Source organism: Moschus berezovskii, chromosome 1, assembly GCF_049115385.1.
Source record: "Moschus berezovskii isolate FMDL1 chromosome 1, NW_MosBer_1.0, whole genome shotgun sequence".
Taxonomy (NCBI): Eukaryota; Metazoa; Chordata; class Mammalia; order Artiodactyla; family Moschidae; genus Moschus; species Moschus berezovskii.
This window is the reverse complement of record NC_142460.1, coordinates 85,748,291-85,775,429: the sequence shown is the minus strand read 5'-3', so window position 1 is coordinate 85,775,429 and position 27,139 is coordinate 85,748,291. Positions and strand designations below refer to the sequence as shown.

At 44.1% G+C, this 27,139-nt stretch overlaps 2 protein-coding genes across 10 annotated transcripts in view; both read right to left on the bottom strand.

Annotated features, from left to right (window-relative positions):
* The window catches only part of PLA1A (phospholipase A1 member A), a 32,609-nt gene extending 17,507 nt beyond the window's left edge, over window positions 1-15,102 (bottom strand). For both annotated transcript variants that reach the window (XM_055433684.2, XM_055433762.2), the window contains exons 1-2: window positions 11,279-15,102; window positions 639-840 (exon numbers count right to left, since the gene is read on the bottom strand). In XM_055433684.2, the coding sequence (XP_055289659.1) occupies window positions 639-840; window positions 11,279-11,351 (275 nt within the window). In that variant the 5' untranslated portion in view covers window positions 11,352-15,102. The remainder of the gene's footprint in view (window positions 1-638; window positions 841-11,278) is intronic.
* On the bottom strand, window positions 823-27,139 carry ADPRH (ADP-ribosylarginine hydrolase). Of its 8 annotated transcripts, none has more exons than XM_088837291.1 (7): window positions 26,592-27,139; window positions 25,780-25,889; window positions 23,488-23,813; window positions 21,650-22,010; window positions 19,771-20,154; window positions 19,368-19,428; window positions 823-840 (listed from the first exon to the last, which is right to left on the bottom strand). In XM_088837291.1, exons 1-6 carry the CDS (start codon window positions 26,679-26,681, stop codon window positions 19,380-19,382), a joined length of 1,320 nt encoding a protein of 439 aa, XP_088693417.1. In that variant the 5' UTR covers window positions 26,682-27,139; the 3' UTR covers window positions 823-840; window positions 19,368-19,379. The 8 variants fall into 8 exon arrangements, with proteins under 8 accessions (XP_088693417.1, XP_055289154.2, XP_055289226.2 ...); XM_055433179.2 differs by lacking the exon at window positions 823-840 and adding an exon at window positions 15,256-18,270 and having other exon boundaries at window positions 26,592-27,138; XM_055433251.2 differs by lacking the exons at window positions 823-840; window positions 19,368-19,428 and adding an exon at window positions 15,256-18,270 and having other exon boundaries at window positions 26,592-27,138.

The window sequence follows — 27,139 nt, the reverse complement described above, 5'->3', positions numbered from 1 at the left end:
TGAATTTTGGAGAGAAGATGTTGGAAGGAAGGATGGTGATTGATTTGGGACTCAGAGACTATATATTACAACAAAAGTTGGACTGTGTATCATCAAAGAAATTGAAGAAGTGTGCAGTGCCTGAGAAACACTAATCTCTGGGAATCATGGAAGTGGAAGTTTCTTAGGTTGTGAAACCCAGGTAGAAGTGAAGAAGAGGAAATAAAACCCTGGATAAAAACACCATGATGTTACCCCTGAGCAACTGCACAAAGCCTGTGACCTCACTGGCTGAAATGAATCATGCAACCTACACTTGAGGGAGGAAAGGATCACTGAAACCATTTTAACAACCTCCCTTTTATTCAGGCATGGAAATCGAGGCTCCATGTGCTACTTATCCAGGGTCATTCATATTTACTGTTTGAGAGTATATAGCTGAGACTTAGCAGAGGAGTAACACATGTGACCAATAAGAAAGAGCAACACAGTGTGTGTTCATGTTGCTATGAGACCTCTTCAAGGCCAGCAGAAGGTGAGCAAGGGGACCTGTGGCAGGCAATGAATCCATTTCCCTTGCTCCCCACTAACTTCTTGTGGCATGAGGGTCATTTTCTAGTTCCTAGCAGAGGTGATCCTATTGGTTGGTTGGCTCCCACCTGAATCCATGGATAATTAGCTTGGTTCCTAGAGTGGCATTGAACCCAGAGTTTTGGATGTCACTACTTTCTTCCACTAGCTGCCCACAGCTGGGATCTGAAGGAGTGAAGAGAAGAAACTGGACTTTGAGATTGGTGCCTCGGAGGAGATTGGCATTCTGGAAGTCAGTGCAATTCGTCTGTGGGGTAAGAGGTGCATCCCCTAGAAGAAAAAACAAATAAAACCCAAGAAACTTCAAAGGTGAGGTCATCTGTTCTTAAAAAGAAGAAAAGTGCTTTTGAAAGGAAGAAAGAAATAAACAGGGGCTTACAGGGACTGATCATAAATCAGCAAGTGTAATAATGACTCATTTATTAAAGGCATGACTTCTATAACCAAAATCTGTGACTATTTTTCATGTATAAAGATAAGATACCAGAGAAGAATAAAATATTGCTCAACTAGAGAAGATTAAAGGCCATGGTGACATGGATATTGTCATGGGCTAAATTGAGTCCCCCTCCCCCCATAAATTCATGTGTTGAACTAACAAACTAATACTTAAAGCCTCAGAATGTGACTGTATTTGGAGACAGAGTCCCTACAGAGGTAATTACATTGAAATGAAGCCATTGCGTGTGTGCTCAGTCATGTCTGACTCTTCTGCAACCCCATGGACTGTAGCTCGCCAGACTCCTCTATCCATAGAATTTTCCAGGCAAGAATACTGGAGTGGGCTGCCATTTCCTTCTCCAGGGGATCTTCCTGACCCAGGGTTGGAACTGGCATCTCCTGCCAGGCAGATTCTTTACCACTGAGCCACTTGGGAAGGCCATGAAACCAATAGGGTGGACCTTTATCTGATATGACTAATGTCCTTAGGTGAAGAGGCAATTTGGTCACAAAGAAGAAAGATGACGTGAAGATATGTGGAGTAGACAGCCATCTCCACGCCAAGGAGAGAGGCCTGGAATGGATCCTTCACTCAGAACCCTCAGGAGGAACAAGCCCTACCACCACCTTAATCTCAGACTTGCAGCCTCCAGAAGTGTGAGAGGATAAACTTCTGTTGTTTAAGCCACCCGTCTCTGGCACTTTCTTACAATAGTCCTGGCTAAATAGTACAGTTTATGAAAAGAACCCTGGGCTATAAAATAAGCAGTTGCCCTGGGGACTAAGACACATTCTGGTCTGTTCATCCCATCCCAGAGTGATCACGTCTCACTAATCACCTTTTGTCCTTAGGAGCAGTCCAGAGCCACTCCAGAGCCTGCAGTGCCCAGCACATGGCTGCCCAGATGGTAGAGAAGGCCTTTAATGAGCTATATGTATTCAACAGTGCTTTCCAACAGATACCTTTAAATATTTTATAGTCAAGGTCACTGAAGGGCCTTCTCCAGTACTGAACTGAAATGGCAGCATACTGTAACTCCTACATCCCAGGGAGCTGGAAATTTGGCCTGTCTTTAAGACTCAACAGCCCCCTCTCATGCCTGTGATAAAGAGGGCCTCTAACGCCCAGCTGTCTTACAGAAAGAGGCTGGCAGGAGCCACAGTGCATATACCGAGCGCCCACAGGGCCCCAGTCCTGGTGCTGTTAGCAGTGACCTCACATTCCTACCACAGGACGAAGCCATTTGCAACATCAGAAGACAGGTCTAGGATTGCAAACTGATTTGCACAGCCCTCTTCACAAGACAGCTCTCTCAGGTTTCTGGACTAGTTCTCTGCCTTCAGAGGTAACTGGGGAGCATGTACAGAAAGCCTGTGGATCTGCAGTGCACTGGGCCATGGTACTGTGAGCAGAATGTGGGCGCCCCACCCTTACAGCATGCCAACAGTGGTTTCCTCACCTCTGCATCTGAGCCCCAGGCCTGGTCCCCGAGTCCTCTTGCATCTCCCTTCTCACCAGCCAGATCTCGGACACCTCTGCTGTGAAGCCCACTCTGACAGTGCAGGCCCCCAGGCTCCTCAGCCTGTGGCAACTTGCGTTCCCATGACCCAAGATAGACTTGTCAGGACTTGACCACCTCATCTGCCTCCCCCAACTTTTGGAAGAAAAGATGAAAAGCCTCTATTTGAACAGGAGACCTGAACCACATACACGACTGCATTGCTCTGTTGGTCATGTAGTAAACATGGTTTGTCACAGAGCAAGGCCCAACAAGCATCATAGAATCAATATATTCCAGACAATGTTATCTAAATAAGTGGTAATAAAAATTAGAAATCAATAACAAAATTATTTATTATTTTTTAAAGATACATTTGAAGACTTTAATTCCCTTTTAAGTAATGAATAAGTTGAATAATCACAATATAAATGAGAGAATATTAAAAACTAAAGACAATAAAACCAATACAATATAAAAACTTGAGTTAAAGTAGGTAAAACAGTACTAGGCTGATAGCTATTAATATAACCTTAAATGCAAATACGAGGGGGAAATGGGGAAAGATACAGAATCATGTAAGTTAATCTTGTAAGTCAGAAAATTAAGAATACTACAGCAATTCCAAATAAAATGTAGGGAAATAAATAAAAGGAAGTAATTAAAATTAAAGAAAACAATGGATTGGAAGAATAAATATTGTAAAAATGAGTATACTACCCAAAGTAATTTATACATTCAATGCAATCCCTATCAAGCTACCAACAATATTTTTCACAGAACTAGAACAAATAATCTCACAATTTGTATGGAAATACAAAAAACCTCGAATAGCTAAAGCAATTTTGAGGAAGAAGAATGGAACTGGGGGAATTAACCTGCCAGACTTCAGGCTCTATTACAAAGCCACAGTCATCAAGACAGTATGGTACTGGCATAAAGACAGAAATATAGATCAATGGAACAAAATAGAAAGCCCAGAGATAAACCCACGCTCCTATGGACACCTCATCTTCGACAAAGGAGGCAAGAATATAAAATGGAGAAAAGACAGTCTCTTTAACAAGTGGTGCTGGGAAAACTGGTCAGCCACTTGTAAAAGAATGAAACTAGAACACTTCCTAACACCATACACCAAAATAAACTCAAAATGGATTAAAGATCTAAATGCAAGACCAGAAACTATAAAACTCCTAGAGGAGAACGTAGGCAAAACACTCTCCGACATAAATCACAGCAGGATCCTCCAAGACCCACCTCCCAGAATATTGGAAATAAAAGCAAAAATAAACAAATGGGACCTAATTAAAATCAAAAGCTTCTGCACAGCAAAGGAAACTCTAAGCAAGGTGAAAAGACAGCCTTCAGAATGGGAGAAAATAATAGCAAATGAAGCAACTGATAAAGGATTAATCTCCAAATTATACAAGCAGCTCCTGCAGCTTAATTCCAGAAAACTAAGTGACCCAATCAAAAAATGGGCCAAAGAACTAAACAGACATTTCTCCAAAGAAGACATAAAGATGGCTAACAAACACATGAAAAAATGCTCAACATCCCTCATAATCAGAGAAATGCAAATCAAAACCACAATGAGATACCATTTCACACCAGTCAGAATGGCTGCTATCCAAAAGTCTACATGCAATAAATGCTGGAGAGGGTGTGGAGAGAAGGGAACCCTCTTACACTGTTGGTGGGAATGCAGACTGGTACAGCCACTATGGAGAACAGTGTGGAGATTCCTCAGAAAACTGGAAATAGAACTGCCATATGATCCAGCGATCGCACTCCTGGGCATACACACCGAGGAAACCAGAATTGAAAGAGACACATGTACTCCAATGTTCATTGCAGCACTGTTTATAATAGCCAGGACATGGAAGCAACCTAGATGTCCATCTGCAGATGAATGGATAAGAAAGCTTTGGTACATATACACAATGGAGTATTTCTCAGCCATCAAAAAGAATGCATTTGAATCAGTTTTAATGAGGTGGATGAAATTGGAGCCAATTATACAGAGTGAAGTAAGCCAGAAAGAAGAACATCAATACTGTATATTAACGCATATATATGGAATTTAGAAAAATGGTAACCTGAACCCTGTATAAGAGACTGCAAAAGAGACATAGGCATTTAGAACAGTCTTTGGGACTCTGTGGGAGAGGGTGAAGGTGGAATGATTGGGGAGAATGGAATTGTAGCATGTATATTATCATAAGTGACCAGTCCAGGTTCGACGCATAATTTTTCCTCTGTTCATTTCTTTGCATTTGTGCTTTTTTAATAAAAATACTTTTAACTGTAAAGAAAAAAAAATTATAAAAAAATAAATAAATAAATAAATAAAAAAAAGAAAACAATGAATATGAATGTCATCAGGAGCAATTCAGCCCATGCAGTTGCTCAGGTCCACCTTCCTGGAGAGATCTGACAGTTTGCTTTCTCCCACCCCCAGACAAATGGTAAGTAAATCCTCAGAACAAAATATTCAGAATTAAACCATTCTCACTACCTACACTGGTACCACTTTGGTCTAAACCACCATCATTTCTCAAAATTATGTGGCCTGCAATGCTTTTCCTGCCTTCATCCTCTTCAGCCTATTTGCAGCACAAGTAAATCAAATCATGTCACATCTCTGTGCAAAAGCCACCAAGGCATTTCACTCGGAATAAAATCCAAAGTCCTCACAGTGGAAGAAAGCCCTGAATGTCGAGACCATCCTCCCGAGGAGCCTTCTCCTGCCCCACTATTGCTTCCTCTGTTCCAGACACTGCCCCCCTAGCTCTTCCTCACTCTAGACAGGTTCCTGTTGGAGGTTCTGTGCTCTGGGCATTCCTTCTGCCTGGCAAGTCTTTCTCCAGACATCACGTGGCTAATTCCCACTTGTGCGTTAAGTCTTTGCTTGTCAAATGTCATCTCCTTTCCTCTAACCCCCATTTAAATTTCCATCTGCCTATGTGCCTGAAACCAGTGGCTCAGCTGATAGAGAATCTGTCTACATACAGGAGACACAGGAGATGCAGATTCGAGCCCTGGGTCAGAAAGATCTCTTGGAGGAGGAAATTGCAACCCACTGCAGTATTCTTGCCTGAAAAGTCCCACGTACAGAGGAGCTTGGTGGGCTTCAGTCCATGGGGTCACAAAGAGTCAGACGTGACTGAACACAACACACAAACCAAGTGCTTCACCTCCGTTCTCTGAATCTTCTTTATCCTGATTTATTTTTATAGCAATTATCACCTAACCAAGTGTTTATTTACCAGGTTATTATTAAATGTATTGCTTATTAATTTTCTCACATTAGAAGATATGTTCAAAGAAGAAAGGGATTTTATCCATTTTGTTCACTCTACTGCCTAGAATAGTACTTGCCACACACAATAAATACCAAAAAGTAGTTCTTTGAACAGGATAATAAACTAGCTTACTAAAAAAAATAAGATGTACTTTTGATGCTGCTGCTAAGTCACTTCAGTCGTGTCTGACTCTGTGCGACCCCATAGACGGCAGCCCACCAGGCTCCTCTGCCCCTGGGATTCTTCAGGCAAGAATATTGGAGTGGATTGCCATTTCCTTCTCCAAAGTGTGTATGCATGCTAAGTCGCTTCAGTCGTGTCCGACTCTCTGCGACCCCGTAGACGGCAGCCCACTAGGCTCCTCCATCCACAGGACTCTCTATAAGACAGAGTAAAAAGAGGGAAGTCAGAAATAAATAATATAGAGAATTAAAAGGGGATGTAAACACAGTAACTTTTTTTAAACCACAAAGAAACATATTTACACCCATCCAACAGTTTAAAAATACAGATGTTTTCCTAAATTGATAATTTCCTAGAAAAATAGCTTACTAAAACTTAGTCAAGAAAGAAAAAACAGAAAATCAAATCTAAAGCTGTAGCATAAAGAAACTGAAACAGTAGTTTTAAATCTATTCATCAAAAAACTATATCAGGACAGATTTCACATAGAAATTCTACCAACAGGTCAATTCCTATCTTACTATTTCAGAGAATAGAAAAGGAGAGAAAGAATCCAAACTCATCCAATGAAAATAGCCAAAATGTCAACACTGGACAAATAAAGAAGGAGAAAGGAAAACTAAAGGCCAGTTTCACTATTATACATAGACATAAAAACCCTAGATAAAATATCAAATCCTTCAAGGGTAACAAGAACTAAAAATACATCATGGCCAAGCAGGGTTTAGTAAGAAATGAAAAGGGCTTAACATTAGAAAATATATTAATGTAACTCACATGTGAACACATTAAAGAAAAAAAATATGCTCAACTCAATAAATGTAGGGGCAAAAATGATAAAATTCAGTACCCAATACTCCTTAATATAAGAAAGGAAGGCTATCTACCAAAAGCCTATCGCAACGATTATACTCACTGGTGAAATGTTAGAAGCATTCCATTTGGAACCGGGAACATGAGAATGTATGCTATCACTTTTTCTATTAAATATTGGACTGGAAGTTCTAGTCCTAGCTAGCAAAACAAGATAATAAAATAGGATAAAAGTTATGATGTTTGAAAAAGGGGAGAAAAATTGCCAATATTTGTAGATGATAGAATGAAACTGTTCAGGGACTTCCCTGGTGGTCCAGTGGCTAAGACTCCACACTCCCAATGCAGGGGGCTGGGTTCAATCCCTGGTGTGGGAACTAAATCCCACATGTCACAATTAAGAGTTCACATGCCACAACTGAGACTCAGCACAGTGAAATAAATAAATAAAAATAATTTTTTTTTTAAAGAATGAAACTGTCCATCATTCAAGACTATGGAGCATGGCGCAGTGAATCATGCTCAGATACCCTCTCCCTGCATGCACCACTTCAACCAAAGTGCAGTCACCCAAAAGAGACAGAGAGAAAAAGACATAGACAATCTCAAATGTAAAAATAATACCTCCACGAACAAGACAGAATTGCAAAATGGTTCTGGGTTTCAGGTCTGGGAGAAGGCAATATTTGTAAGAATTCAGGTTTGTGAGGTTTGAGGGGTTCAAAGTGCTCTGTCAGGTGCAGAGAAGACCCATCTGAAGCCAGCAATGGAGAGAAGGACTCCCCAGCTTGGGAAAGGAAACTAAAAACAACACACACAGAAACTTTTTACTGGGGCAATAGCTTTCTTGAGGAAGATGAGATGGAAAGACAAAGCTTCACTAACAGAAGCTGAAACAATCCCCCACCTCCCACCCCCGCCTCTGAAGGAGAGAGGGCAAAGATGGGAGCTCGGGGAGGAAGACAGAGAGATGAAGAGAGACTGAAAATTAACATGAAACTAATCTATTGTGTTAGAAGTCAAGGTAATAGTTACTTTTGGCGCAGTTGTGATTAAGATGGGATACGGGGAATGGGTTTTAAGAAACTGGTGATGTTTTCTTTCTTGATCTGGATGATCATTCTAAAAACTCATTAATATGTGTATTAATAATCTGTATACTTTTCTGTATATATGTTGTACTTCAATAACAAATTTGTTTTTAAAAAAGCTTGCAAACAAATATATAAAGAAATCAAACATTTACAAAGATTGTCAATGAGTTAATCATTGATTCAATCCTGGTGAAATAAAGTTTAAAAAAATTGTTGACAAAGGTTTAAAATAAGTAAGCTGAGATTATATACAAGGATAAACACAAAGACAGAGCATAAGAAATTATTAAATAAAATAGGCATAAGTGATAAGATATACAGTAAAAAAAACTAATTAGAAATTGGAAATGAAAAGGTCATTGAAATAAAAATATAATCAGTACACTACTGTCTAGTACAGAAGAAGTAAAAGAAGCTTTTTAATATGAAAGTGCAGTTAAAAAGTACAGGCAACACATGGAGAAGCTCCAACATTTATCTAGTGGCTGTTTTCTAAGGGAAGAGGATGGGAAAAGAAGCTGTGCTGCAAATAATTTTCTATAACTAAAGAAAGATATGATTTCTCTAATCAAAAGTTATACTCAGGGTAATGAGCAAGATAAAAAATAAATTCATCTATACTAGACAGGTGATAGTAAAACTGCAGAACATTAGGTATAACAGATATTCTTAAAAATTCCCAGACAAATGCATTGGAAAACTTAACAGCAATGAAAAATATAATTTCCTGAAGCTGAATCAGAAAGAAGTAAAAATCCTCCTTGGAAGGAAAGTTATGACCAACCTAGATAGCATATTAAAAAGCAGAGACATTATTTTGCCAACCAAGGTCCATCTAGTCAAGGCTATGGTTTTTCCAGTGGTCATGTATGGATGGGAGAATTGGACTGTGAAGAAAGCTGATCGCCAAAGAATTGATGCTTTTGAACTGTGGTGTTGAAGAAGACTTTTGAGAGTCCCTTGGACCGCAAGGAGATCCAACAAGTCCATTCTAAAGGAGATCAATCCTGGGTGTTCATTGGAAGGACTGATGCTAAAGCTGAAGCTCCGATACTTTGGCCACCTCATGTGAAGAGCTGACTCACTGGAAAAGACTCATGCTGGGAGGGATTGGGGGCAGGAGGAGAAGGGGACAACAGAGAATGAGATGGCTGGATGGCATCACCGACTCGATGGAGGTGAGTTTGAGCAAACTACAGGAGTTGGTGATGGACAGGGAGGCCTGGCATGCTGTGATTCATGGGGTCACAAAGAGTCGGACACGACTGAGCGACTGAACTGAACTGAACTGAATAAACCTATTAGAACAAAAAAAAAAATTGAATTGGTAATCAAGTGTCTTCTCTCACCATAAAATGTGCTAGAGCCGGATGGTTTTATTTGAAAACTCCACAAAACCTATAAATCATAAATAACCTTTATCTTATATTAGGTTGGCCAAAAGTTCACTCTGATTTTTCTGGAGGCTAGAATAGAAAAACCTGAAATAACTTTTTGGCCAACCCAATATAAAACTGTTTCATAGAACAAACTTATTTCCTGCAGTTATAATCATCTTAGAAAAGGAAATGGCAACCCACTCCAGTATTCTTGCCCGGAAAATTCCATGGAGAGAGGAACCTGGTGGGTTACAGTCTACAGGGTTGCAAATAGTCAGATATAACTGAAGCAAATTAGTAGCAGCACCATCAAGACCAAAGAAGGCAATAAAAGAAAAGAAAATGATAGATAAGTTTCCTTTATGAATAAATATACAAAATAATATATATATGCAAAAATTAAAATAAATGTTGGCAAATAAAATTCAACATCATATTAAAAAATACCTCATGGGAATAGGAAAAAAATACCCCATGGCCAAAAGATTTGCCCCTGGTGATTTTCATGTAAATCCATAGAGTTTAGAAGAAAATATGAAAGGTTATAAGAAGATTGCTTAAACAAGACACCAGAGACACAAATTGTAATAAGAAATAAAAATTAAGGCAATAATGTTATACTGCTTTTCCTATGAGATTGACAATATGAAAAACATTTGATAACATTAATACAAAGTGTTGGTGGAGAGATGGGGAAACAAACATGCCCACATACTAATCAACAGTTATAACTTCGTTACAAGGCAGTTTTTCTCACCTTCATCAAAAATGTATAAGATATACATCCTTTTAGATCTAGTGTATAGCATATAAACAGCCACTTCACAATACAAGATATATGATCACTTTATACACACACACACTCACACACACAAATATATGACTGAGTTAGGAAAAAAGCAGACATAAAACTGGCTTCCCTGGTGGCTCAGATGGTGAAGAATCTGCCTGCAATGCAGGGGATCTGGGTTCTATCTCTGGGTCGGGAAGATCCCCTGGAGAAGGAATTGTATTCTTGCTTGGAGAATCCCATAGACAGCCCTGGCAGGTCCCTAGGGTTGCAAAGAGTCAGACACAACTGAGTGATTAACACACACACACATACACACACATAAAACTAAATAGACCTTTTCAACATCACCCATTGAGGCAGGGGAGGGGTAAGCAGTGCTGCAAGGGTGGTATCAATCATGGAAGCTTTCCTGGAAGATGTGAAGAGCAGAAAAGGTAGTATGAGCAACTGCAGGCAGAAGGCAGACAGACACGTTGTAAAGCCGGGGAATGAGAATTAAAGGTGTTGTGGAGATGACAGAAAAGCAGTTGGCTGCTGGGGGCAGGGGAAAGGAAGCTTTCTAAGGGTGATGCCACTGCTGGTCAGAGGAGGGGATCTTCACTCTTCCCGGATTGTCTAAGCCATAGGAGAGTTTAGATTTGCTATATTAAGCAGAGGAGAGTGGTGGGTGGGGTTTTCACATCAGAGGGAAATTGTGCTAAAGGTCGCAGGTCATCTGTGACTTAGACTAATTATCATAGTCCTACCAGGAGGGATGACAAACCTGAACTTGAGTTGGGTCAGCAAGATTAGAAAAAACCTCCAACAATCTCAATGACAAACTGTTGTTAGTTTGGAAATTTTTGATTTTAAAATTAAATACATCTTGAAACAGTGAATATGCATAGTGTGAAAATGAATCATATTTTGGAGTTAATTGCATTTATTTCCTGAAATTATTCTTGTCTTGTGAAAGGTGAAAAGGAGTAATGTAGATTTTAGAAAAATGAGTAAAACAGCTAGAAGTTTAGTTTTTTTGATTTAAGGAAGTGCCATCATTTCCCTTATGATTGAAGGTTTTTTCCTCCCTCTTTTAAATTCATCTCAGGAGAGGACCTACAGGGGACCTTCCAAAGGTTAGTGCTGCATAAATAGATGGCGTGAAAAAAACAGAATTATTGACTGAAAGAAGTTTCACCCAAGGACCCGGCCCCCAACGTACCTGTACTTCCAACACTGAGCCACAAAAGGAGACCCCACAACCAGAAGCATCTCTCCCAGAAGTCTGGGGACATCACTGAGCTGGAAGTCTCAGAGCTGGGGTAGAACCAACCCCTAATGACAAAGAGATCGCATAACCCAGCCTCTCACCAAACACCCACTTGGGTCTCACTAATCATTAACTGACCTCATGACCTGTAAAAGAAAACTCTCCCTCTTTGTTTAACTTACCCAGTTTTTCTGTTTCTTCTCAATGAAAATAAATAGTGTGGTTTTTTTTTTTTAAGGCAGGGGACATTGAAACACATTGTCCTTCCTCTCTGAACCAAACATCATCAGGAAACAATTTCCTGCACCTCTCCTACTTCCCATTATAAAATGTTAGTAAAACCCAAAGCAGAAGTCTTTCATCTCTAAGCAATCACAAACCCTCATTGTCCTGGAGTCATCTGTGGATATGTTTATTCCCCTAGAAGGACTCTGAACAGCTTGAGGGCAAAGACCTTCTGTTTTCATTTTTCAGTCCCCAGTGCACAGCACAGAGCTGAGTCAACAATATGTGTTCAGTGTACATTTACCAGAAAGAACGAAAGAAGATGAAACTGGCCTCTGAGAGTACTATCCTTAATAGAATCTTGAAGCTACAAGTTTAAGTCCAACCTCTAAAAGAGATGTTCAGCTTCTTAAATTCACAGATAAAGGAACCAAGAAATAGAGAATGAAAATGACCTATGGAGAGGAGATGGTGCTGCTGGAAGTGGGAGAGCTGGCCTGGAACCAGGGTGTTTCCAGTGTACCGCTTGGCCTCTTCATCAAGGGAGGAGCAGAAACCACAGAATGCTCGCTCCGGACAGCTCAGGGAAAGGGGGAGGCACAGTACTTGCCCAGCACTCCTGAAACTGCAGCACACTGCTGTGAGGCTGTGAGAACCTGCCAACAGAGCAGCATGGAACGTTCTGGACCACAGTTCTGTGAGGGGACTACTATCTATCTATAGCTTCAGGGCACAGAGGGCTTATACCCTGCACAAGCTCACGCAGAGTTGGGATTTGAAGCAGGACAAGCCAGCACCAGAGGCCACGCCCTGAACCTCTGCACCAACAGGCTGCACCAACCGGCTTCACCAACCAGTGCACCAACAGGCTGTGCCAGGACCACCCAAGACGGGAATAAAATGATTTTGGAGGGGCTGGCCTTCACTTCCCCTCCTGTGCGTGATCCTACTGCTCAGGCGCTGCAACCATCAGGAAGCACAGTGGCAGCAGACAGGGCACACTACTGGTGTCAGAGACCAAGCCAGGTGTAAAGGTCTAGGTCCGCAGAGAAAAGAAGCCAGGGTGGGACTCGATGTGTGAGAGATATATCGGGGGTAACATTTGTGAAGAATCGAAAATGGCAGGGAGAACCTTGAGACCCTGCAGGTGATGGAAAGCTGGCATCTGTGAAGAAAGAGGACTGCACAGGAAGTCCCGGAATACCGCCGGTTCCTAGAATGTCCTGGCCAAGGCCATGGGGAAGCCTCAGCTGAAGTCTCAGGCTAAATAGCAACCCGTCTCTTATGAGAAGGAGCTGTGTTAGCAGCCCCGCCCGGCTCAGTCACTAGCTGGGGATGGTCTCTGCACAAAGATGAGGGGAGATTCAGAAGGGCAGCAACTGGGACTGTGAACCAGTTAGGTTCCCCAGAGCAGGAGACGGAGGACGGCATTCTTGTGGACACCCCAGCGATCAGAGCTGGCTCACCAGGCCGGTGGTTCCAGTTACTCCAGCGGTGTTCCCTGTGCAGCATCAGCACTGCCAGCATGTGGTCAGCACCCTCCCCTCACACTCACCGTCTGGCCCAGCGCTCTCCATGTGCAGTCGCTCAGAATCACCCAGGGAACCAGGGCAGACTGCTGGGCCCAACCCAGACGCGCTGACTGAGAATCTCTGGGGCTGTGCCCAGGACTCTGCAGTTCTCATGCCAGAGCCACTAGTCTTCTGTTAATTCTTACCAAGGCCGTCTTCATGTGACCAGTGAGGAAACCAACGCTCACAGAGACCAGTGGCCTAGGAAGCACTGTTTCAGGGTGCCAAGAAAGCGGGGTACCCCTGGAAAGTGAAGTGACGTGTTTTAGAAGGTGAGGATAGAGATTTTTCTACAGGAGACACTGGTGGGGACCAGCTTATAATCAGTGTATATGGTCCATCTCCCCTAGGGAGAATATCAGCCTTCAGAGAGCAAAATTCTGGTCTCTTTTGTTAATTGAGGTGTCCCCAAGCACCTGGCACAGAACCTGACACTCAGCCAGTGCTCAGTATTTGCTAAGGGGAGGGGGTGGGGAGGGATGGTTCTCTGCAGGGGTTGCTCATTTAGAGAAGGGCAGTGCGAAGGGGCCTGATCTTGAGCCCACGTGGAGGCCCCCCATCCTAGAGTGGAATCAGATGGTTTCACTTGCCTAGGATCTGGGAACATGGGGAGGCAAATGAGAGACCAAGGATGCCGTGTTCAATATCCAGCGCTCATTGCTCAGGCTCCCTGCTGTGTGCTTGCTACCGAGAACATTGCTGGGCACATAGGAGGTGCTCATCAAACACTTGTTTTGAGAGAAAGAGAGGGGAGGAAGAGAGGCGGGGTGGAAGGAAGAGAGAAAGAGAGGAAATCATAGGCTTCAACCCCTGGAATCCACGGAATCCCTTCCAGCCTTTCCTGCCTGCCTGCTCCCAACTCAGACTCCCAGCTTCCTCATCTTCCTTCAGGATCCTAGGCCTTCAGTTTAGGGGTGGGGTTGGAAGTGGGGGGAATATAAACTAACATACTAATATAAATTTTATTATTTTAATTAATAAATTTAATTAATTCTGGGCCTCACCTGTTTATGACTACAAAATGAGGTCACATTAATTTTTTCAAGTGTGGTTTTTAATAGTTCTACATGCATATGATTTTTTTTTATATTAAGAAGTACAAAAGCACAATGTGCATCTCAAACCCACCACTCACTTCCCTTTTGACGAAGGCAATGGCAAGCCACTCCAGTACTCTTGCCTAGAAAATCCCATGGATGGAGGAGCCTGGTAGGCTGCAGTCCGTGGGGTCGCTAAGGGTCGGACACGACTGAGCGACTTCACTTTCACTTTTCACTTTCACACATTGGAGAAGGAAATGGCAACCCACTCGTGTTCTTGCCTGGAGAATCCCAGGGACGGGGGAGCCTGGTGGGCTTCCGTCTATGGGGTCACACAGAGTCGGACACGACTGAAGTGACACAGCAGCACAGCTATAGGAAGGTGAAGAGAGGGCACCAGCTGCTGCCAGCAACATCTCACTCTGGGTTTCATTCTGGCTTTGATTAAGGAAACACTTTCTAATTATAGCAAACAATTAGGGTGTAGTAGGACTGAAGACAAGCAGACCTGGGTTTAAGCCCCAGCTCCATCTTATCGCTTAGCAACTTTCTTCTTGCTCTTGTCTTTCCTTCCCCAAAGGAAGGTCTCACCAACTCCCTACGTGTCAGTTTCCTCAAACCCAAACCCCAAGGATGAGAAAATGATGGCAACACTGCCCCCGCTATGGTGTCTGGATGACCCCTGGTCCTTAATTTGACCCCATTCCTTGAGGAGGTGATCCATGGGGATGGCTGACCGAAATCACGCTCCCAGGAGCTCTGGCTGTTTTACAAAGATACACATTAACTTGTCCTGCAGGGGTGGAGACAGAAGAGCAAATGGAGAATATTTCATTCTTCATTGAGAATGGAGATTGGTGGTTGAAGAAGCCTAGAGATGAGACCAATGCTAATTTTGCAGATTAAAAAGTACATACATATTGCCAAGACTTCTAGATAACATCTAGCCATCAGGTAACAAAGAAAGCAAGTGAACGGCCATAATCTAGCAGGTCAAAAAAATACCATTAATCCCTGTAACGTTCCTCATGATCTTTCCTGTTTCCCAGGACACATATATTAACTTGATTAGCATGAGAAGTTCATACTGTGGTTCAGGTCATCTTCTCAATTTATTCTAACATTATGCATATAATTAAGTCTGTTGTCTCTTTCCTCTGTTCATTCTGGTTCTTCCTCCTGCCTCTCTTTCTCCCTCTCTCCCTCACTTACACACACACACACACACATTCACAGGTCGGGAGAGAAGGCAGAGCCCAGGTGTGGGTGGGCGGAGGCAGAGCTGATGGGTGTGACAGTTCTCTTCCGACCGCTTCTATTTTCTCAGAGAAATAGGAAGCAAAGCTGTCAACTGAGAGTCAAGTTTGGAGAGGAGGTTTTGAGAAAAAGGAATCTGAAAGTCTGATCTCGGTCTGAATTGTGCCTGCTGTGAAGAGTGAGAATTTGCAGAGCAAGTAGAACAGGCTCGTAAAGAGATGCTCGCTCTTGTCTCCAATTGCAGCTGGAGTGTGACTAGAAAACAAAAAATGCCAAGTCCCCACCCTCTTCCTCTGCTGTGACCCCCTTCCCCACATGCACATGCGTCCACCACCACGTTCTAAGGAGACTGGAAGGACAAATCCCTGAGGACTTAATGGGAGGCAGCTGACCGGCTCTAGGAGACCTCCCTTCCCCACTTCCCTCTGTGGGAAATCAGCAGCTTGAAGGAGAAATCACAAGAATCCTAAGTTCTATGGGTTTCCCCTTCCTTCCTGAAAGGGGAGGAAGGCGGTGCTCTGCTTCACAACAAGCTGAGTGAGGGGGGGCTGCCGGCTGGGAGTGAGGGCGACCACGTGAAGGTGACAGCGGCAGCTGCTTCTGGGTCGGCCGTGTGCTGGGCAACCCCGCTGGCCTCCAGATCTGTCCTACTGGAGGTGGACGGGCAGAGTGTAGAGAGCAGCAGGGGGCAGGCGTAAGCGCAGCCTGCACCCCTCTGGTGGGTGTGACCAGGAAGGATGAGAACCCTCAGGAGACAAACTGACTCTATTCCCTCAGGGCTCCCCTGGTGAGGGTGGTCTAGGGCAACACTGGAGACAGACAGGGAACCCCGAAAGCGGAAGGCGAGGAATGAGAGAGGCGTCCATGTCCCCTTTTCTCCTCCAAGCCCTTTGGGCTCGGGACTGACTGTGGTGGGGAGGGAGGAGGACATGACTTTAAAGTTTTAGAGCTGATCAGACTGGATGGGGCTTCCTACTTCTGGGTATATGTCCAAAGGAGATGAAAACAGGGCATCAGAGAGGTATCTGTGCCCTGTGTCCACTGCAGCTTTATTCATAACAGTCAAGATATGGAAACAACTTAATTACCCGTCAATTGATGAATGGATAAAGAAGATGTAGTACATAAATACAATAGAATACTATTCGGCTATGAGAAAGAAGGAAATCCTGATGTTTGAGACAGTGTCAGTGGACCTTAGGGCATCATGCTAAGTAACATAAACCAGAGAGAGGAAGATAAATATTACATGGTATCACTTATATGTGGAATCTTAAAAAGTCAAATCCATATTAATAGAAACAGAGAGTAGAAAAGTGGTTGCCAGGGGCTGGTTAGGGGGCAGTGGTGGTGAGGGAAATAAGGGGAGGTTGGTAAAAGGGTATAAACTTTCAGCTATGAGATGGATAAGGTCTGAAGATCTGATGTAAAACATGGTGACCATGGTTGATAACACTATACTGTGAAACTGAAATTTACTAGGAGGGTAGAACTTAAATGTTCTCACCAAAAAAAGGTAAACTTGTGAGGTGATGGATATGCTCATTAATGAGATGAAGGGAAACCTTTCACGGTGTATATGTATATTAAATCACCACAACGTACACTTTAAATATCTTACAATTTTACATTCATTCATATCTCGGTAAAGCTGAAATTAAAAAAAATCTGGACTGGGATGGACTGCATTGGATTTTTAATATCCTTCACCACCCCTCTCTCCACACAAAACTAAAAAGATGACATTAAGGAGCAGAAAAAGCAGCTTCAATAAAACTAAAAAGATAACACTAAGGAGCAGGAAAAGCAGCTTATACGAAGGCAATGGCTGGAGAAAAAGAAAATCATTCCATGTTTACTTCCACTAAATTCAGACCATTCATCAAACCAGTTATAGAGGTAAAACAGGTCATGCCTCAGAATCCACTGGCTAAAATGCTCTTCTTCCCTTTTCTATATTACAAGGTTTAAGCACCTCAGTTTTGCCGCTTGGTCGGTGCTAACTGAATTCTAGTGCTCCACCTTAAACTGCAGGCAGGGGACTTCCCTGGTGGTCCAGTGGCTGACTCTGCTCCCAATGCAGGGGGCCTGGGTTTGATCCCTAGTCAGGGATCAGCTCCCATATGCCACAACTAAGGGTTTGCATGCCGCAACTAAAGATTCCACAGGCTGCAAGACCTGGTGCAGCCAAATAAATAAATACTGCAAGCTCTCCTGACTACTGATAAAAGAAACCCCAGAAAGACATGGGAAAAAATGTTTCCTTTTTTTCCTACAGCTGCAGAAAAGCACACACTATTCTGTACTATACTGTCACTTTTTATCAAGTGGGAAATTGAAAGACAGTCATAAAAGTCTCCATCTTAATCTTCTGTTCAATAATCCTGTGTAAATATGTATTTACTAACTGTTTTCTATTATTCTAAAACTGTCTTCAAAATATTTCTACAGAGGAGTCTTCTTGTGCACCTGGACTTAAGATACCTGCATTTAAGAGGTTATTACCATGTTCTGTAAATGGTAAATCCCCACCCCTAAAAGTCTGCAATTTCTGATTGTCCTGCTGAAGAATCTACTGTACTAGTTTCATTATTTAAAACACATCTGTTTTCTGAAATATATAAATACATACGAGAGTTTTTTGAACCAGAAAAAGAATTTTGGAATTTTCTTCTTCCTTTACATACAAAAGAATGATAAATCTGATGCCTTTGCTGCAGTCCTGCTTCAGATACAGAGTTGAGATCTCTCTCTCACTGAAGTCAGAACATAGGCCTGGTTAAAGCCTCAAACCCTCCATCTCTCTCAGGCCAGCACAGGTCACTCCTGACAGTCATGAAGTAGAGGGCATCTGAAACACAAGAGACCGTGCATGCTCAAAGCATTCACATCAAAACCAACTGATGAACCTCCACAGTAAACACTGAATGTCTCCAATAGGCTAGACAGGAAGACCACAAAGAGGGTAAGACACAAGCCCTCACAAGGAGTCTCAGAGGGTCCCCAGAAGACCCACAGTCACCACACAACATGCTCGGTATGGTGACAGAGCTGCAGACAGAAGGCTGTGGGTGTTTTGAAGAGAGAAGGCCAAGAGCCTGAACAGTCAGAGTGGGTTTTCTTCAAGGAGATGTTACTTGAGCTGTAACTTGAAGGTGAAAGAGGATAAGGAAGAGCGCCCAGAAATGAAGAAGCAGGGGGTAAGTATTCATTGTACATGATTAGAAGTGCAGTATGATCAACTTGTTATGTATTTGTAAAGATCTCTCTGGAGGGCAATGCAGAAGGCTGTACTGGAATTAGAGGCACCAGACAGAAGGCTAATAAACACCATTCATTTAATATATATTGATGAAGCATCTCTTGTGCGCCTGGGGACCATGCTAGATTCTGTTTAGAGGAGAATAAAGACTGTCAAATAGGTGACAACGAGCTGGCACCATGTCAAGTGCCATACCTAGGAAATTAGAGAGTGAAGCTATTAATAGGAGCAGAATCTCTTCAGACTTAAATAGTTTGCAATGCAGAAATCCAGCTAAAAAATATGTGGTGCCATAAGGTAAAAGAATGACAGATCTGAAGGATATTCACGATGTAGAACCATCTAGCAGATGCTGTGGGGACCCCCACATACATACCTCACTGTTCCCATGCACCCTACAGCCTGCCACTGCAAACATCTCTGAGTCTTAACCTTAGGACACTCATGTTTGACTTTACAAGAGGCAGGCCAGGAAGCACCACGGAGTTAGAGCCCCTGGGAGTGGTCCTCCACCAATATCAGATGGAAGACGGTGGGACAACTCTAAGTGCCTTACGCGAAGGATCCAGATGAACTGCATCTCAAGTGCCTACAGTGGGAACCTACTCATCAACACACCTTGTCCTGGCTCCTCTCCCTTCCCTGTTTCACTTCCCCATTCTCCTAACAGTCCTTCCTGGAAACACCTCCCAAGTAAACTACTTGCACTCAGATCTTTGTCTTAGAATCCACTTTTGGGAACCCAACCTGAAACAAACAGAAAAAAAAAAAACTTAGTGAAAGATTAGATGGTAAAAATGGAAACCCAAATATGAGGCTATAAGATTTCTAATTCGGGAAATGCTGATCCCATTAACTGAGAAATAGACTCTTCAGGACAGGAAGAGGGGTACATTTGGGGCAGGGGCTGGTGAAGATAGGATAAGTTTGGAAACATTGAGCTTCAGGTGCCCAAGGGACTGTTACCTCAAAATTCCCTGAGTACAAGGTTAAGACTCTTGACTTTGAAAAAAGTGAAACAGTAGAAAAGGGACTACACAAGAGGAGAAACCACCAGAAATGAATGTCACTTCTCCCTAGGGTAATTACCTAAGAGAATACAAAGCCCTAGCTGTCTCTTCCAGCCGGTTTCTGTATTCTAGCTTCTCATAGTTGGAGGGACTCACTCCTTTAAAACCATACATCACACCCCACCAACAGCCAGCAATTGCAGCGGTTGAATCACTGTCTCCACCGTGGAAAAATGCTCGGTGGGCAAGCTCCTTCCAGGAGTCTCCTGCAGCCAGGATGGCATCATAGGCAATCATCGGGGCATCGTGTCCACTGCTGCCGCCCCAGCCAGAGTAGCTCACAGAAGTGTAGAACTGATCCCTTTCCTTCACATCAAAGGGCTTGGGGAAGGTAGGGGCTGATCTGCCATCCCAAATTCCTCTGAGTTTTAGGTACTTTTCCCATTGGTCTTGGAAGTAAGACCTGTAGGAAGAAAAAAGACCACAGTCAATTGAAAAAATAAAGTCAAAAGCCATCAGGAAAGGTACCAGGTAGACATGTGAACAGGGAGAGTCCCAACATGACTTCAACCTCTAGAACTAATATGATATGATATAAAAAATCAAAATAAATGTTAAGTGACCTCCATTCTAAAGGAGATCAATCCTGGATGTTCATTGGAGGGACTGATGCTGAAGCTGAAACTGCAATACTTTGGCCACCTCATGCGGCGAGTTGACTCACTGGAAAAGACTCTGATGCTGGGAAAGGTTGGGGGCGGGAGGAAAAGGGGACGACAGAGAATGAGATGGCTGGATGGCATCACCGACTCTGTGGACATGAGTTTGAGTGAGCTCCGGGAGTTGGTGATGGACAGGGAGGTCTGGCGTGCTGTGATTCATGGGGTCGCGGAGAGTCAGATACGACTGAGCGACTGAACTGAACTGAACTGAACTGACCTTCATTCAATACATTTTTGCTAAGGAGTGATATAAATAAGGCATCGATATCTGTTGCTATTAATGCATAAAGAAGATATACAGCAAGTTAAAGGTAAGAAATGTAGGTTTGTTTTCCCTGAGTTGAGAATTAGGTCAAGTGTCAACTTTCAAGGGTGAACTTTATTTATTTAGTCTATCCTCATATATTTTATTATTTTATATTACTTTCTTAACAAAATTGTACATATTTAAGGTGTACAACATGATGATTTGATATACATATGCATAATGAAATGATCACTACCATCAACCTAATTAACACATCATCTCCTTATATAGCTACTTTTTTTTTTAAGAGGGAACTTCAGAACATCTTGACCGTGGATGATTTCAGTAGAAAGCCTCTGGACATTTTTATTCTAAGAAAGGCAATGTGAAGTGAATTCAAAAAAGGGGAAGATGTGGTCTTACCACTTATTAATTAGCTGGTGGAAAAACCTATCTTTAGGTCATTTTAACCAAGGATTTCACAATATTATTTGTTTGTCAAGGCAACACTGAAAAAACAAGTTCCAGGAAATAATCAGGAAAGTTCATCTCAGTAAAGAATAGCCACAGGGACTTTTCCCTGGCGGTCCAGTGGTTAAGACACTGCTCTTCCACTGCAGAGGGCAAGGGTTTGATCCCTGGGTGGGGAACGAAGATCCCACGTGCTGTGTGGCATGGCCAGGAAAAACAAAAAGAGAAAAGGAAGAGCCACAAAACTCTGGAGAACAGGATCCCTACACATGAGGGAAGCAGTGCAGCCGCCCTACTCACTTAGGTCTTCCCTTGGCTCCTTGGTGGCCATCACTGCTGGGACTGTATTTAGAATCCTTAGCAGGAGGGTGGGGAGGGGGCTGGTTGCAGTGGATGATGAAATTGGATGGGAGACCCACGATGGTTGCTAAAAATCTGAGTTTTAGGCACACACACGCATGCAGGTGTGCACACAGCCTCAACCATTTTCTAGCGGGAGTATGCACGTTCAAACTCACCAGTGTTGAAGATTCTGCTCCACAAAGTAGCCTGATTGGACAATGTACTTTTTAGCTTCTGGAAGTACCTCCATCAGTCCTCTTCCCCACTGCTGGGGAGGCTTGCCGTTCACAGCATAGGCTGTAAAAAGAGCAGACACAAGGGCTCCCAGGTAGCCTGTGGGATGGTGGTGGGTCATCCGGCCGCTCTCGATGCTCACCTGGATCAGTGTGTCCAGCTGACTGCTGTGAGGGAACCGGAGACCAATACACATGGCCCTCATGGCGGCCCCGCAGCCACCCTCATGACTGTTAAAGGGAATCCTCCAGCCATCGGCTTTGTCTGGCTCCAGCAGCATGGCGTTCTGCACTGAGGCGCCCCCTGGGAAGAGTCAGGAGGAGAATGGGGTCAGGGTAACCAAAGCAAAGGCCCAGCAGGAGGAGAGAACCAAGCCCTGCCTCCAACTTTCCGGGATGGAAAGTCAAAACGTGTGATGCTCAAGGCCCCCAACTCCAAACCCCAAGTTAGCACTGTGCCTTACTTACACTAGTACTTAGATGCTGTTGGGTTTGTGGGAGGGGCTTTTCATCAGGAAATGTTATGAGCTGAACGGTATTGCTGCTGCTGCTAAGTCACTTCAGTCGTGTCCGACTCTGTGTGACCCCACAGACGGAAGCCCACCAGGCTCCCCCGTCCCTGGGATTCTCCAGGCAAGAACACTGGAGTGGGTTGCCATTTCCTTCTCCAATGTGTGAAAGTGAAAAGTGAAAGTGAAGTCGCTCAGTCGTGTCCCACCCTTGATGATGAGCTAAATTATATTGCCCCAAATTCATATGTTGAAGAGCTAATCCCTAGAACTTTGGAATGTGACTATATTTGGAGACGGGCCTTTTACAGAGGTGATGAATTTAAAATGAGAATCTTAGGACGGGCCCTGATTCAGTCTAATCAGTGTCCTAATAAGAAGAGGAAACCTGGACACACAAAAAGACACCAGGAATGTATGCTCTGAGAGGGCACAGCATGGTCTGCAGGCCAAAGAGAAAGGACTCCTTCAGAAGAAATGAAACCAACACCCTGATCTCAGGCTTCTAGCTTCCCAAACAGCGAGAAAATTATATCTGTTGTTTAAGCCCAGCCAATCTGTGGTATTTTGTTATGGCAGGTCAAGCTAACTAATATAAGAGCCAGGGAAAAGTTGGTTCACATCAGCTGTTGGCCAAATGACTATAAAAAAGTGAGCAAGAACCACTTGTGAGCAGACCTGGAACCAGAAAAAGAGTCTCTACAAGACCTTTTCCAGTCTTCTTTAAAAAGAAAAAATTTTTCTTCATAGATATTAAAGAAAACTTAGAAACTACAAATAAGTGAAAGGAAAATAGGAAACTATAAATACTCTTATCACCCAGATCTTTCCCAACAGATATACATACATACTCTTAATGAAAATGGGTTCATAAGATATAGAGTGTTTCATAATCTATTTACTTCATATACATCTTTCCATATCAGTAAATACTTATCTGTGTAATTTTAAATAGCTGCAGATGTGTCACCATAATTAAATGACAGAACATTTAGTTTGTTTCTATTTTTATCATAACTAAGAAAACTAATGTCCCAGGACTTCCCCTGTGGTCCAGAGGTTATGACTGCCTTGCAATGCAGAGGGCATGTGTTTGATCCCTGGTAGGCAAACTAAGGTCCCACATGGCTCGGGGTGTGGCAAAAAAATTAATTAATTAAAAAATAAAAAACTAGTATTTTTGACACTTAGACCCCAATCAACATTTTAAATGACTTCCTTGGGTCTGTTTTAATTCTCCACCTGCCCAGGACCTCCGCCTGCTGCTCTCACCTGGTGCCCGGCCATCCATGTCTCCCATGCAGTCCTGGTAATGCTTAGCAAGGAGGGAATACAAGTGAGTCAAGTCTGAGACTTTGCCGGCTTCCAGGAGTGCTTCTGCTGTGGCCAGGTGCATCACGGTGTCATCGCTGACTCTCCACCTCTCCACATCTATGGCATCCAAGCCACCAAGCTGGGCCAGCTGCCTGTGAATTTTCTCTCCATTCTGGAGGAATTCCCACTTTCCATTGAAGTATCCCAAGGCATCTCCAGCTGCACTCAGCACCATGGCTGCCACATACCTCTCCATCAGTGCCCCGCACATGGCAAAGCTGTCTCTGGGGGAATATAAAGACACACAGAGGATGGGGAGACAAAAAATCAGAAAAAATAATAGCCCTATCAGCATTTTACTGGGCTTCCCTGGTGGCTTAGCGGTAAGGAATCCACCTATCAATGGAGGAGACAGGTTTAACCCTTGGGTCCGGAAGATCACGTGGAGGAGGAAATGGTAACCCACTTCAGTATTCTTGCCTGGGAAATCCCACGGACAGAGGAGCTGGGTGGGCTACACTCTAAAGTGTCACAAAGAGTAAGACATGACTGAGAGACTGAGCACACACACCACATTTTACTGATTACTCACTCCATGGAAGGCACAGTATTAAAGGTATATCATTTAATCCTCACAACAGCTCTATGGGGAGTGGAGTAAGCCCACTTTGTTGTATTGTTGTTGTTTAGTCACTAAGCTAAGTCATGTCCAAGTTTTTCTCAGGCTGGACTAGGCTACCAAGCTCCTCTGTCTGTGGGATTTCCCAGGCAAGATTAGAACTTTGTCTTTTCTTGTCAAGTTAGGCAAGACTAACTAGGACCCTATCTTTGCCTCTCTGTGAGTGGCAAGCCCATTAAATTCTGCAAATTAACCATTTTCTCTTTTTGATTGAATTTGGCCTTGGAATGCATCCCTCCTTTCCGTAAATGTTAAGTTTCCACTGGTATCACGAGGCACTGTTTGCAAAGCACCTGCACCTTCAGTCTCATCAGAGGGCCTGGAATACAGTCTGCATGTCAGAGATAAGAAAACTGAGGGCCAGAGAGGGTAACTTCATGCAAGCAACAGATTGAGGGACTTGGATCCAAATCTTCTGTTTCTGGGCCCTTCACCTCAGCACAGACCTACTTACCTTGAGCAACCCCTTTGTGCCTTACCCTTCATATCTGGGCAGTGGCACAAACAGTAACAACCTCATGGGTTTGTCATGAGTAGTAAATGAACTAATCTAAAAAATAACTTTAGTTATTCTTTTAAAAAATATTTGGCTGCGCCAGGTCTTGGCTGTGGCATGTGGGATCTTCCATCTTTGTTGCTGCATGCAGGTTCTTTTAGTTGCAGCACAGAGGAGCTTCAGTTGCAGCATTTGGGACCTTTCTATCACAGCATGCTGAATCTTTAGTTGCAGCATGCAAACTCAGTTGCAGCATGTGAGATCTAGTTCCCTGACCAGGGAAGTTCCAGTGAATTAATCTTTATAAAGTACCTAGAACAGTGCTTAGCACATAATAAGTAGTATTTTTTACTATTCATACATAACCAGGGGAAATTATTTTTCCATTAATTGAACTAGAATACTGTACTTTCTCCCCACAACCTTCCTTTCAACAGCAGTATTTAAATTTTGTGTTCCTTCTAAATGTGTGACTTGTAGAGTCTTGGGGTCTCAGCTAACACTCTCTCTCTCCATGAATCTCAGTTCAGTTCAGTTCAGTCACTCAGTCATATCTGACTCTTTGCGACCCCATGGCCTGCAGCATGCCAGGCTTCCCTGTCCATCGCCAACTCCCAGAGCTTGCTCAATTTCATGTCCATTAAGTCGGTGATGCCATCCAACCATATTATCCTCTGTTGTCCCCTTCTCCTCCTGCCTTCAAACTTTCCCAGCATCAGGGTCTTTTCCAATGAGTCAGTTCTTCCCATCAGGTGGCCAAAGCGCTGATGCTTCAGCATCAGTCCTTCCAATGAATATTCAGGACTGATTTCCTTTAGGATTGACTGGTTGGATCTCCTTGCAGTCCACGGGACTCTCAAGAGTCTTCTCCAACCTAACCCCCAGTAAAGTGCTGGTTTCCCATTGTGCCTGACAGCTTGTAGCATTCACCGGCAGAGCCTTCCACTATCTGCCCTCAGCCTATCATCCACTCAACCAGGCCAGGAAAACACTTTGAAATGCTGGTGGACTAGCTTATTCTCTCCTCAGCTCAAGTTCTTTCCCCATCCAAGATGTCTTACTCTCCTCCTCTTACCTAAAACCTATTTGCTCAGGGTTAAGTTCAAATCCTTGGGCTTCCCAAGGGAGTCCTGCTCCAGCTGCACTGCTGTAGCCCAGGTAATGCAGGCGCAGGTTGGCAAGCACCTGAGAAAAATGATGAGGACAGACTGAGCAGCCCATTACTGAGTTACTGATCATGTTGAATTTCCTGGCCCAAAAACGGAATTTGTAAAAAACTGACTTACATATTTTAATGTTTATAAATGATGCTCAGGAACTGGAGTTCTGGGCTAACAGTCCTGGCTCTGCTCGGAATCAGATGTATGATGGTGAACAAGTTACCTCCTTCCAGGACCTCAATTTTCCCATGGTAAATTGTATTGCAGGGAGGGGTGAGGTGGGGTAGTGGGGAGCTATAGATGCAACCTGGGCTCCTGTCCTGCGCCGAGAGCTTCAGAGACCAAACTTAGCTCTCGACTTCTAAGGACGGATCTTTAAGTCCCTGTACCCGCTTCTAAGGGGCTTCCCTTGTAGCTCAGTTGGTAAAGGATCCATCTGCAATGCAGGAGACCTGGGTTCGATTCCTGGGTTGGGAAGATCTCCTGGAGAAGGAAATGGCAACCCACTCCAGTATTCTTGCCTGGAGAATCTCATGAACTATAGCCTGCCAGGCTCCTCTGTCCATGGAATCGACCACCACCACCCTCTTCTGAAGTCCTCAGCTTCCTGTCTGTAATTCCTCCTGCCTCCACCCCAATGTATTTCTGTGGGTTTCAAGTGAGGCTGGGGGAGGGCGGGGGGCGACGACCACCTCACCCTGTGAGAATTTTTCTTTTGAGTTTTTACCCCGTGCTGTGGCCTCCCGCGTTCCAGAATGCTGTTATTCTTCATACGCTTAACTTTTACAGTTGACAGTCTCGTCCCCGAGCTTGACATTCAAAACGGAGATCTGGGCAGCTGACTGACGGCAGGCTTCTGCAGTTTGTTTTTTCTTTTGAGGCAGGGAGGGCACAGGCGAGCGGGGAACGGGTTCAGCGCCGGCAGCGGTGGAGGGTGGCCCCGAGGTCACCGCGGGAGCGGGCCGCGAGGGTCCGGACGGGGTGCGGGCGGGAGGGCGCGGGGCCGGCCGCGCCGGGAGGCGAGCGCGGGTGTGCGGGCCTGGCGCGGGCAGCGGTACCTGGAGGCCGGGAGCGGCGTCACGCTCGCGAGCCCAGCGCGGGGCCGGCGCCGGAAGTCAGCGCGCGAGGGGGCCCAGCGCGGACCCCGGCGGCAGCCGGGAGCGGAGCGCCACGCGGGCTGGAGCGCCGATCGCGCCCGGGTTCCGCGCACCCGGACCGGCGCCCGGCGCGTGCGGCCGCTCGGGCGTCAGCCGCCCCTCGGCTCGGGAGGGCGCC

Excerpts from the sequence above, each read along its gene's own strand:
- ADPRH (XM_088837291.1), bottom strand. The coding sequence starts at position 26,681 with ATGTCAAGCTCGGGGACGAGACTGTCAACTGTAAAAGTTAAGCGTATG. Across the intron at positions 23,814-25,779 it reads CCTGAGCAAATAGGTTTTAG|AGACAGCTTTGCCATGTGCG; the intron begins GTAAGAGGAGGA and ends ATATTCCCCCAG. Across the intron at positions 19,429-19,770 it reads AGGGCTTTGTATTCTCTTAG|GTTGGGTTCCCAAAAGTGGA; the intron begins GTAATTACCCTA and ends TGTTTGTTTCAG.